Raw genomic sequence first — 12,906 nt, forward strand, 5'->3', positions numbered from 1 at the left:
CCTGAAGCAGACCCAGGGCTTTATATTAAATATATGAATTGTAAACTGTGGAACCCAGGTGTTTGGAAGAATGTGTGTAAGAGGGTGTATTGGTTACTTTATACATTGCTGGGACGGACGAGATACCTGACCAATGTCACTTAAAGACAGAAGGATTTGTTTGGCTACCTGGGTTAGGGAAAGTTGATTGCAGTGAGGAAGGCTCGGTGACAGGGACATACAGGTGCTGGCCACACTGTGTGGATAGTTAAGAAACAACAATGGATGCTAGTGCTCAAATCATTTTATCCTTTTCATTCAGGCTAGAGTTTCAGTACAGGGAATGATGCAATGAGCTGGTACAGTGGGTCTTCACAACTGATTTATCCTTTCCTATGTAATCTACCACAGACACGTACACATACTAACTACACACACACTCCCTCACAGGCAGGGCCAGAGCCTGTCGCCTGGGTAATTCTGGATGTAGCTGGGTTGACACTCAATGCAGAGAGATTATGGTGATGTGTCAGTAGCACAGGAAAGATTTTTAGTGCATCCTAGCTTGGATAATGGCTTCCTCTCCAGTTAATATATAATCCTAGAGGCTTCCTCTATCTCTCATAGCTAATTGGAAAGCACTGGACTGAGGCACCTCCAGCACCCTGAGTTTCCACATGAACTACCAAACCCCTGATCATTGTATATGCTCATATTCCAATGGCAAAAAGAGCTCTTAACCTCAACCAATACAAAGCTGACAAATAAATTCTACCTGAGACGTCCCCCAGGAATGATAGAGGAAGCCAGTGGCTCCACCAGCCAGTCACATATTTTCTTTGTCCTCCATCCATAAAAGTCATTCCCTTGTCCCTTGTGAGGATTCCTGGACCATGAGCAGCCCAGTGGTTCTGCGTCCATCTTCTGAGTTCTGGGTTACTGGTGTGTGCAACCCTACCTGGCTTAAGTGGTGGTGGGATCAAATCCAGGGAGGGCTCTGTGCACATCAGGAAAGCACTTTGCCTTCTTAAAAGAACTGCGCAGGAATCTACCGCAGGCTGGAATGTTACTTGATCCTTTTATGTATGTATGTATGTATGTATGTATGTATGTATGTATGTATGATTTATGGTGTATGAATATACACAGGAAGGTGTCACAGTCATTTAACCACGTAGGAGGAAAAGATATATTTATATCTCTTCACACCTGTTATTATTTATCATTGTACCACAATGATTTAATGAATGTCAAAAACTACTCTCAAGCAACATAACTGTTTAAAAAAGAAAATATAATTTAATTTTAGGAAAATAGAAGGAACTGAAAATTACTATCATCATGGCTCTACTCATAAATGACTTACTTGTAAATAATAACAGGGCGATCAGAGAGTAAAGAGGCGAATAAATTTATTGACTGTGGAAGAACTTCACTAGTGCTAATTTCATCTCTAAATGGAAAATGCGATTACAACAATTTATTTCACTTTACAGTTGAGTGCTCCACAGCAACTATTTGGCATCTGCATTGATTATGCTGCAGCTTCAAATATGTTGTAGTTTCTATAACATCCTGCCTGGGGCTTCTGCTGCCTCACACGGAAAGCTTCTTTACCAAGATGGAAACACAGAGCAGGATTCACAGTGTCCTGATCATTCTGAAAGCTGCGCTTTCGTCCCAGGCCCCACGCTTCTCTCCTAACCAATCCAGTGTTAGCACTGAACTCTGGAAATACCAATCCTTTAATGTCCCCACGACACCTACAAAAGGAAGTTACATCAGTTGACAACAACACAGAGGCCAAGATAACAGTTTATTACAAAACCCGTATGTTCCCTTGACAAAGGATGGTTTTCCTAAATGTAGCTTCTTGAACGAGGCAACTAATGGACAGGAATGGATGGGTGCAATATCCTCACTGTGTATTATTTTACTCTTCTATTTAATTTGAGTTTTGAGGCTCGTTCTCTGCAAAATGTTAGCTTTCAATCTTTTAATTCTAATCGCGTTCCCCAAACTCTAGGAGACCAAGAACCTACAGAAAAACTAAGAGCCAAGCTTTGCATCTCTGAAATCTAGGTGGAAATACTGAGAGGTGAGTGTAGTCAGGCTTTCTCACATTAGCATATGAATTGCGTGTAGATAATAACATTTGTTTAACACTCATAAAGCTCCCAGCTATTCAATTCTCCATGCCACTTAGATTCTACTTCAGATTTTAATAATTTTCTGCAGCTTCCCAGGCACACTACTTGGCTGTGCGTGGCCACTTAGCTTGATTACAGGATATAGTATATCCCATATTTGGAGGTATGTTTCACCTATTACTTACTTCCTTTCATTTTTATCTGCCCATTCGGCCTATTAGGCTGCTTCCACCCATGCCAAGAAATTGAATTTTGATGTTTATTACTATATTAGTGTCTCAAGCCCTTCTTCTCTGTTTTAGTAAATGCCTGGAGCTGTAAATCAGATTTAATGCTGGAGGGAAGTGTCCTATACCTTCCCTCATTGCAGATGGATTTTTAAAAAATGAAATGTTTTCTATAGTATCGCTGAGAGTGGTGAGAGGAATGTGTTTATAAGCATGATTTGGAGACACTGACACAAAAGTAATATCTAGATTAACAATTCCTTAGGTCTACTATAGGATTCCTCACTCTAGACAACCAGCCCCTCAGATATCTACTTTTTTTTTTTTTCCCAGATACCTACTTTTATGATGTTTCACAGGTTAAGTGAAATGTGGTCAGGGCATGGACCAGGTGATCTGTAGCAATGGGGACAGGTTTTCCACCCGTAAAAAGACAGATTTATTCATCCAAATGGTCTAAAGAACCCGTCTTCTTCAGCTCCTCTAGAGCCTCCTATGGAAGCCCAATTACTCAATTTTCAGTTTGCTTACCCAATAAACTAACCTGGTTAAATATAAATAGCCCTAAAAGGTTTTTTTTTAAGTATGGACTAATCTATTTGAGATTGTGCTCTCAGATGCAATATGCTGGAATAGCCCTTTGCTTTGTCATGCGGTCCACCCTCATATAGAATATCTTCATATGCTACCATTGAGCAAGGCAATAACTGCCTCCACTGCCCTATGCCAGCCAAATGTAAGAAGGTCTTAATTATGAAGATAAGTGTTCATGGGAGTAAAGATATAGCATTTTCTGAAGATTGAAATATTTGCACCAACAAGTAGAACTTGCACAACTGGTAGTGAGCTTCTCTTCCCTAGGAATATGATATGTGACAGGGAGTGGGAAGTTAAAGCTCACGGTTTAGTAGCTCAATTTTCCTTCCTGAAATTCAACCTCCTATTCTAGCTTGCTTGTAGGTTTTATTCTTAATGGCACCAATTCCAGCATAAGCCCCTAAGCATACCTTTTTTGAGAAACTAGAGGCTCTGCCATGTTGGTTAACATCTCCGTTAGAGAAATCACCATCTTTGCAACAGCCTTTACAGCTTTCTACATTATGAAGAGAAGGAATTATGAACTGTTGTCCAAGGTTACTACTTAAAGAATCACTTCATCAGGTGGCTTCCCTGCTACTGCCCTGTCCACTGTGGTTTTTACATGAGTATTTGTGGTTCACTTTTGTCCAGCATAGAAGGAGCAAAGGTCCTAATTTGTCTTATATCCTCCTCAAGAACCATAATTTTAAAGGAATTATTGCCAAATGATAGAAACTAGAAGTGCTGGAGGAAAAAAATGATAAATCTGAAACACATACCACTCTTGAGTATACTTCAAATTAGTAATGAAAACAAACAAAACAAAACACACCTCGAAGGGTTTTTAGGTAATGGCTCAGGTTTATTCTTTTATAATAACCAATAGAAATCAAATGACCTGCATCAGACTTTGAGCCTTACTAAGTGGTCAGAAAACACTCCTTACAATGAAATCCTGACTCTAAAAATATATGAAACAGAGCACTAAGCAAGGGGCAATAAGTTATATGTGATTCGGTCTTCTTTTATTTTTTTTATTTAATTGATTTATTCAGATTACATCTCAATTGTTATCCCATCCCTTGTAGCCTCCCATTCCTCCCTCCCTCCCACTTTCACCCTCAGTCTTCTTTTCAATATCAAACTCTTGCTCTCCTGTCATATCCTTTCTTCCTTCTCATATTCTGAGACACAGAACTCCAAGGAAGATGGGTGCGATTTTCCTTCTAACTGTCCCTTCTCAATGCGCAAGCAAATATGCATGCATTATCATATCCATAATAAGGAACAAAAAGGGGAAAATGGTTCCCTCTAGATGCCTACTGGATAAACTAATCAAAGTCTGCACTTGCCAGGTGCTCGGCTACAGTAGCCATGGAGACTGGCTCATGAACATGTATTTCTACAGGTTAGGCGCTCCGCTCCCGACTCTCTGTAAAGGCAAGGCTTGCTAATCACGTGACATGTGCGAGTTCTCTGCTGAGTTCAGTCATGGTGACAACATAATGACATTAAGAATGCTCCTCATAAGAAATCAGCATGTGTGAGGAAGATGAGGATGAAGACAGCCCTAACCACATTGTCAGGAAGAGGTTTAAAAAGAAATGGGCTCATACATGGGAGGTGGTGATGAGGCAAAGGCTTCTGGAAAGGCGGTACCTGCGTGTCAATATAGAGCTAAGCCTTAAAATGCAAATAGACTTGGATTAGGAGAGAGCTGAAGGAGCTAGTGGGTAGGGACTATGAGCAAAGTTACACTTTCTCCCAAACACTATTATTTCTAGTCCAATTCCAAGAGTTACTTATGTGTACACACCTTTCTAACTCTGGCTGGCTCTGCAATGGCCTAGCCTCTGTCCGCCTAACAAGGCTGGAAAAGCCGAAAGCATTTGCTCACATCATGACCTTGGATCCACATTCTTAACAGCATGCTCTTTATTTTCCCATTCTTCTCACACAATGCCAAATCTCTTGCTTCTGCAAAGAGACTCCCAGAAACATTCTATTGGGTGCAGGAGGACCCTCAAGAGAAATCAGACAGTTTCTAAGGAACACAGGCAAGACTATGAACAAGATCAACACTGCATTCAAAGCTTGCTTCAGTTTAGCTATTGCAATTAGTGAAATCCCAAAGAAAGCATACAGGAGGAGATAAGCAATACCCAGTCTCTTATGACACCCCAGGTTTCCGAAAATGCATATCTTGTGGCCCCAAGGAAGCAAATAAGAAACTGAACTTGAAAACCAAAGCAAGGGCAGTAAATTCCTGGAAGGAGACAGTTCATTTCCCTGCAAGAATAACCAAATAATGCACTACCTCTCACAAGCAACACACTCTGGCTCCAACAAGTTTAGCAGGGCAGTGGTGGCGCACGCCTTTAATCCCAGCACTCAGGAGGCAGAGGCAGGTAGATCTCTGTGAGTTCGAGGCCAGCCTGGTCTACAATGCAAGTCCAGGATAGTCAAGGCTACACAGAAAAACCCTGTCTCAAAAAACAAAAAACAAAAATAATAAATTAAAAAATAAAAATAAAAGGAGGTTGATGACTATCTGCTGGGCAATTAATGAGAGCAGAGTGTGCGCAATTCACCTGCCCTTCTCACCCAAAGTTTCCTACATATGAAAGGAAGAAGACCCTGTAATCTATCTGTTAGACATGTGGTCCCACACTGATGTTCAAATAACCAAATGTTTCTAAATATGGTAGCTAAGGCTATGGCAGGATCAATTTCAAGTAAGAAATGTTTACTTCACCATCATAATTATTAAAAGTTGCATTCTTGACACAAATCTTTTGTTGTTCATGTTATGAAAGTCAAGTCCAGAGGGCATCCACTTAGGGATATAGCCAGGTCTATACTCTCATGTAAAGAAGCAGTGCCCTGAGCTTCGGTGATTTTCAGTCTTGGCCATTTTCTTCTTGTACAGAATCTAATGTTCTACATCACATCTACATCAAGATAGTTGCTAAGTCAGCCATGACAGAAACTTCATAATGCTGGTGGGTAAAGCTTGCAATTTGACTATCAGAAGATGTCACTATTAAATCTACTCAGAAAGAAAGTAAATAATATAATGATTGGAAGGTAAAGAGTTTTCTCGTGTGCTCATCAAGTTGTCTCAGTACAAGAATTTTTTTCTGCCTTCCCCTCTATATTTTCTCCAGTTGTCTTGGCAACCTTGAGTCATCAGTGTATTTGGTACAGCTTCCTGGCTTTCAAAGGCTGGTACGGTTATGTGGACTACCAATGGTATATTCTTTCTGACAGTCTTTCTTCCCAGAAACCTGACTTCTGCTCCCAAACACCCTCTGTGAAAGAACTACAAGCAGGAAATGGAGCAAATTCTCAGGTCTTTTCAACTTTGTATTGCCCCTGGCTACCTAGAGCTTCCTGGTGTAGCTGAATGAATTTCTCATAGCTAGCAAGAATGAAGTTTCCATGTGAGGCATGGATTCAAACACTCTTAGGATGCCCTTGATGCACCAGCTTCTTATGATTAGCCATGGGTTAAACCACTCTCAGATATTTGATTATCCACTTTTCAACTTGGGTTTAATTCTAAACTATTTCCCAGAAGAAGGTCACCCGCCAACTCACTCCTTTTTCTATTCCTCTTATATTTGAGCTAGGGCCTCTAACTACACAACCCAGGCTTGCCTTAATTCTCCTGGCTACCTATTGAGTGGTACTGCGGCATGTCATATATGGCAAAACAATGTGAGACATATTTGATGTGTAATATAATAACAGGTTAAAATGAAAATCTGGTACACATAATGACTAATAGAGGAATGCTGTGTAAAAAAGTAGAGGGTCAAAACATAGTTGCCCTCCAGAATAGAGGAACCGGAGAAATAGAGCTCATTCTTTCTCACACTCCAGTAGAGTCTCCAGATATATAGACCAGGGGGAGTTTTCTGATAAAACAAATCCCATTACAACATGATTTATCATTTGCTGTCTGAATTCCTTCAGAAGCTGAGTATGCTGTAAAGCAAACTGATGAAGGATGAAACATACACCTTCAAATGCAGAATTCTGTATAGGGCTCTACTACACTCAGCCTCTAAATTTAAGAGTGAGCAAGTAGCTCTAGGTACTGTGGGAGAGGGTGATGTGTGATATGTCTTCTAAGCAAGTGAAGTTCACACCCCTTTACAAAGGCTTTTAAGGCTTTTCAGAGCCCACTACAGTACAAATGGCTCACATGCATGTCCCACACTCTACCTCCCCTCCGTATGTTCATTAACAACTGCATCTGAACACTTAGTTTTGAAAACAGTGGGAGAAGAATAGGAGACAGTGGCATTATGCTTAACCAGTTTCCAGACTTAGGAACCTCCTGGAATTGCCAAGAAACTGAAGGATGGCGTTGGAAACTTCAGCTCTCCAACCTCATTTATTCAGCTTCTATAGGAGCCCCAGGGCCTTTGCTGGTTGATGCTTCAGTCTTTGGAATGTCTCATGAGTTCTGTCCTTTCCACCCTTTAAGAACATCCACAAATACTACCTCCTCTATAAAATACTCAGTATCAGTTGGAACAAATAGAGTTCATCTCTGCCTTTAATTCCCTAAATTACTCTAATTGTTAATAATACAAAGGAATAAAAAAAGAAAAAGAGCAACTTTTCATGTGTCATGAACTCATTGAAGTGTATCATCCAAATTAACTAATTCTCACACAAGCCCACAAGCCCATCTCCAACTCTATGGCATGTAGAATTTAAATCTGTTTTCTAAGTGTACATAATAAGTTCTAGAAAAAATGATGGAAAGTAAAGATTTGGATAAAAAAAAAAAAGAAAGCAAAACAAAAAAAAAACTCTGTAAAGATTCAAATGTTTATATATAATACATATATATATATATATATATATATATATATGTAATACTCTCTACATGAGCACTCATACACTTATTTATTGAGAGACTTCCCCTAACTGCCTACATCTTCTCCCTATCTTATAGCATATGCCACTACCACACTTTCCCACACCAAACTACATTAGATTATAAGTCCTATCAGTATATAAATAGATAATTTCCAGTTGACATTTGTGCTCCATGAAGCTGATGCTCTGTCAAAACAAGTAATTGATAAATATTGTTTATTTAATTAGCTATTAACATACATAGTGGTATCTACTTATACATGCTTGAGATTACTTATTTTTATCAAAAGCTTTCTCTATAGTTAGAAGGAAGATTTTCCACCTGATTTTTATAGGTGAAGAAATAGAAAATCAATAACATTTATTTACAAAATTAGGACCAAATCAAGGTTGACTATATTGATCCTAAATATCTACTTCAACTGTACTGCAGTTGTCTGGAATATAAAGAAATTAAATTCTTTGTGCTATGAATGATTTGAAAGTAGGCTTTATAGAAAGATTTGTAAAATATGACTTAGGAGGTTAACATTGTTTTTACAAGGTGTTTGGAGACAAAGCATGCTATCACACGGGTCATGAACCTACATGATTGATTGAACTGTTTTCCAGGGACTAAGGAGAAACAGCATCTTACTCTCTTGGTGAACTTGTTCCCATTAGGGAAGAGCCATCAATCAAGGAAATGTTCGAGAATTATGACCAATGTAGAACTACCATCTATCCTTGTGTGCGACGAACATGATTTCCCTTCAGTACAGTTGCTGACAAGAATGCCGAGCATGGAAACTGACCTGCTGTCAGGTGAGCTGCGTGGACAAGAACTTGAACTCCAGGCTTGAGCTCGAAGTGCACCAAGTTCTGGTTGAGTTTGTGGATGAGAACTTCAGATATCTGAAAGAAGAGTTATAGTTACTGTCACCAGAATCATTGTCATGACTATGAACTGCTGCACTGGGAGATACGTTGAATGTTCACCAAGACCTGCCAACATTATACAGCAGATGACAGAAAGAAAGTGTAGTGAGAGTTTTGGTTTCTTTAAACACCCAGCTATGTTATGTGAACATGCTTTTGTTTTAATTCCAGGTGTAGAATAGGGGGATGCTTCAGATTGCTGACTATCTCCTTGTGTGTGCTCGGCCAGCTGAAGATAGCTTAATTCTGGGGACTCTAGAGAGGTTATAAAAAGCCCAATGCCCAAAGAGATGACCACAGCTGTTTCTCCTGCTGGTTCTTGCTCCTGATGCTGCTGTTGCTGGTTTGTCAAGTGGTCAAAGGAAAAATGACAAGAAAAAGGCGGCAATATCCCAAGGAGACAAAGATTGGACTTGCCCCAAGGGACTCAACACCCCCAATTAGCAGGAAGTAGTCTAAAAGGATCCCAACACCCCCTCTCCCCACTAAACTTCTGTTTCTCCTACTTTTTGGGGGGGTTGTTGAAAGGGTTTGTGGGTGAGAAGGGTAGTATATATAGGAACCGGGAAACAAAAACAAAACAACCAACAAAATCATCTGCAAGAGTCTGTTATATATAGAACTGAATAGTAGCAGCTTGGGACAACCCAAACATTCTGATGTGATTTACCATGCCCAAGGGTTTTATGGGTAAGAACTTTATGACTATTGGATAATAAATGTTGTCAATACCATAATAAACAACACAGGTAAACACAACGAAGCCAGCTTAAGTAATCAACTGGTTAATATTTGTTTCAGACAAACAGGCATTTGGTAAAGCCCTTCTGAGGCTGGTGCATGTTGGTAGGAAACACAGGCTTCCAGACGACAGACTGTTCAGCTGAGCAAGGCGTCTGAGTAGAAATCACACACAGCAAGGCATCACAAATAGGGTAAAAGCCCTTCCTTTTGTTTAGCATAGAAATTTATTATGCCTTGCTTACGCATTTCGAGAAATTTCTGAAAAGCTCTGAAGGATAATCACACTACTTATGCATATCTGTTATCCTTGCCTTGTCTTTAATATACTATTTTAAGCACCAAGTTCATATTTTATTTAATATGCTATTAAGTCTAATTGGGAGGACCCTGGCTATTATTCTTCTAGTGAAATTCTTTTGCTTTCCCATTTTTATTTGCTGAGTTTCATCTCCTCTACTACGTTGCCGAAATGGTACTGCTGAACCTTAATAATTAAGCAGGGCCTCGTGGCTTAGTTTGGAGTCCATTATAGAGGGCCCCAGTTGGCAATGAACCTGCAGTGCCCTGCACATGAACTTCTCTGCTGAACAGGACAAGTGTGAGATGGTCCCCCAGACCACATGCCTGACCACATGGGATCCTTCTCTCAAATGCTGTCATTCTAAAACCATAAAGAAAACAAGGCTGTGTTTAAATTATGCTGGAACCACTTGGCCCCTCTGTAAAGATACTCCACTTATATTAGCAGGGGAACATTTCCTCAGTGGTCCAGGCTTACAAGAAGAATAGATTTCCAAGCCATTTCATCCAAGGTGTCTTTTAGTGGCATCTTGATAAGAAATAAACAGTGGATTTTCAGTAAACGCCTATCATAATGGTTTTGACTTTCACATTTATAAATGCATATAAACTATTAACATACATATACATGCAAATATACAAGCGTTGCCATATGTCAAGATACAATGAAAAAAAACACTCTAGTCCATTCATGAAAGACATCTCAGAAGCAACTAAGAAACTGACCTATTTTCTAGAGTATCAGAAACATAAAACAGAGCTTTGTGTCTATAGCAGGACTTCCCACTTTCATCCCAGTGCACAGATATTACTTCTTATTCCTGAAAATCTTCATATTCAAGTGAGACATATAAATAACTAAATCAGAAAACATAATTTATCAGAGCAACATTATTTTAACTTATTATCCCCAGAAGAGTCTCTTGTGAAAATAATTAACTTCTTAGATGCTTGTTGGTTTCTATCATTGATTCATTGGCTTTGTCTGTATCATTTACAAAACTACGCCAGGTGTGCAAAAATTAATCTGGAAACAGAACATATTTCTTGTTATTTAACTTGCATCAAAAGACATTGGATAAAGGATATATACTCTGTGGGAAAGAAATTATGCATAAAAAGCAAAACTAAATGTAATTTGCATTCCATACAAGAATAACCTCAATTATGACTAGGCATTTTGCTATTGAGATAAATTAGTAGTTAACATTTTACAAAGATCAACACTTCAAACCTCTGGCCAGGTTAATTACAGAACCACTTACTTGGCATTGTCTTCACCATATAAGGGTTATTTATATTTAATAATATCATATATGCATTGACTGCCTTACTTTGGCCATATTGCTCATGTCTGGCTACTCTTCCTTCCGTGTTGGTGCTGGCATCCCCAATGGAAGAGCACAGTGCTCAGACAACATATCCAGGTTTACCCAGATAATATTTGAGGAGTTGAGACTAGACTTCAGCTTTGTTTGCCTGCTAGTCCCAGTTCAGCACTACTAAAAAAAAAAAAAATAGGTTTCTTGACCCATTTAACCATGAGGGAAAAATGAAGACGTCGAGTTGTACATCTGGACGGGTGATTTTTCAGAGATAAAAGTGGTGCAGTATTTCATTCATTACGTTGTCATTTCTAGTCCATCTGTAACACACACACAAACTAAAATACTATCCCCAGTGCCACTGAGCAATGCGGGCCACAGGAACAGGCATTCCCCAACACTGTCCTCATGAGTGTGTTCATCCGACCCATCTATACAGATGGTAATAATTGAAAGTTTGGCCAACAAAAAGAGTATAACAAAGGAAGCATAGCTAGAGCCTCAATGAGAAGAACAAGTGCTTGCCTGGTAAAGACTCAAGTGACATCGCCCGTGATCACTCAGACACTAGACCAGCTGAGGCGAGATGGACTTACTTCCCTTGCTGTCCAGTGAAACGTGTGTCTCCTCAGAGAACTTCAACGGCCAGTCCTCCTCTTCTGCCCTCCTACACAGCCCATTTCCTATTGTAGTTCAGCTAAGCAATCATGGCTGAAGAAACGGCCTATCATTCCTGGTATCTGTCTGTTTGGTGGGATATGCCTATTAGTCAGATGAAGTTCACACTTCATTTAAACCACTAGTTGGAAAGGCGATGGGGACTCAATACAGACACTAGAAAGGGTGTCATGGGAGGGCCTTGCTGTAGGAAAGACAGCGATTCAATTCTCCACTGCATCTTTATCTCAAAAGATGAAGATTGAATGTATCAGAACAAACTCAGCTAGAGGGAAGTAACAGTGGAAAACCCTCGGGGGCTGAACAAAGGAGGCATTTTGTCGTCATGCATTCTATGTACCGTGGGTGGGCTGATGCTTCCCACCACACGGGGAAGCAGACTGGAGGGGAAGCCATCTCAAATGTCTCCATTTGCTACAGCACAGGAGGAACAGAATTTGCAAACACTTGAATTCTTCAGGTTGGAAGTGGCACGTGGCACTCCTCCCAACTCACTGTCTTAAGTAAGTCCTGAGGCTCTCCCTAGACAGTAGAAAAGCATAGTTATAATCCTATGTGCCCCGAAACACTGAGAGCAATCAATATGTGGTCTGCAACAGCAATGGCCACCATTCCAAGGAACATATTCAAGACTAGACAGTTTTTTATTGTCATTTATTCATATTACATTTCTACTGTAATCCCCTTACTCTTATCTTCTTGTTCTCACCCTCCCTCACTTACCTACCCTATTCCCTCCCCTAGAACTCTGACAGGTGGGGTTCTTCTCCCCCACCATCTGACCACAGCCTATCAGGTCTCATCTGGATAGCCTGCATCCCCTTCCTCTGTGTTCCCACATGGCCTCTCTACCAAGGGGCAGCGATCAAATCCCAGGCACCAGAGTCCATGTCAAGGGCAATTTTTAATAAAATTATTTAAGGGAAAATACACTCATATGGCTGGAATAAAAATGTTAACCATTGAAACAAAAAGAAAGTTTAAGAGAGGAGTTAGTAAATTTTTGAAGCACTCTAAACAAGTGATAAGGTAAAGACACCAATTCAGGAAAAAAAATGAATGGTGTTGGGATGTGATGCACTGGGGGTGGGACAAGTTGGGATGGGGTGT

At 40.0% G+C, this 12,906-nt stretch overlaps 1 protein-coding gene across 3 annotated transcripts in view; it reads right to left on the reverse strand.

Moving 5' to 3' along the window:
• The window catches only part of Sorcs1 (sortilin related VPS10 domain containing receptor 1), a 503,013-nt gene that overhangs the window by 14,589 nt on the left and 475,518 nt on the right, over window positions 1–12,906 (reverse strand). For all 3 annotated transcript variants that reach the window (XM_051146761.1, XM_051146762.1, XM_051146763.1), the window contains exon 24: window positions 8,626–8,725. In XM_051146761.1, the coding sequence (XP_051002718.1) occupies window positions 8,626–8,725 (100 nt within the window). The remainder of the gene's footprint in view (window positions 1–8,625; window positions 8,726–12,906) is intronic.

This window comes from Acomys russatus, chromosome 5 (assembly GCF_903995435.1).
Source record: "Acomys russatus chromosome 5, mAcoRus1.1, whole genome shotgun sequence".
In the NCBI taxonomy this organism is placed as follows: domain Eukaryota; kingdom Metazoa; phylum Chordata; class Mammalia; order Rodentia; family Muridae; genus Acomys; species Acomys russatus.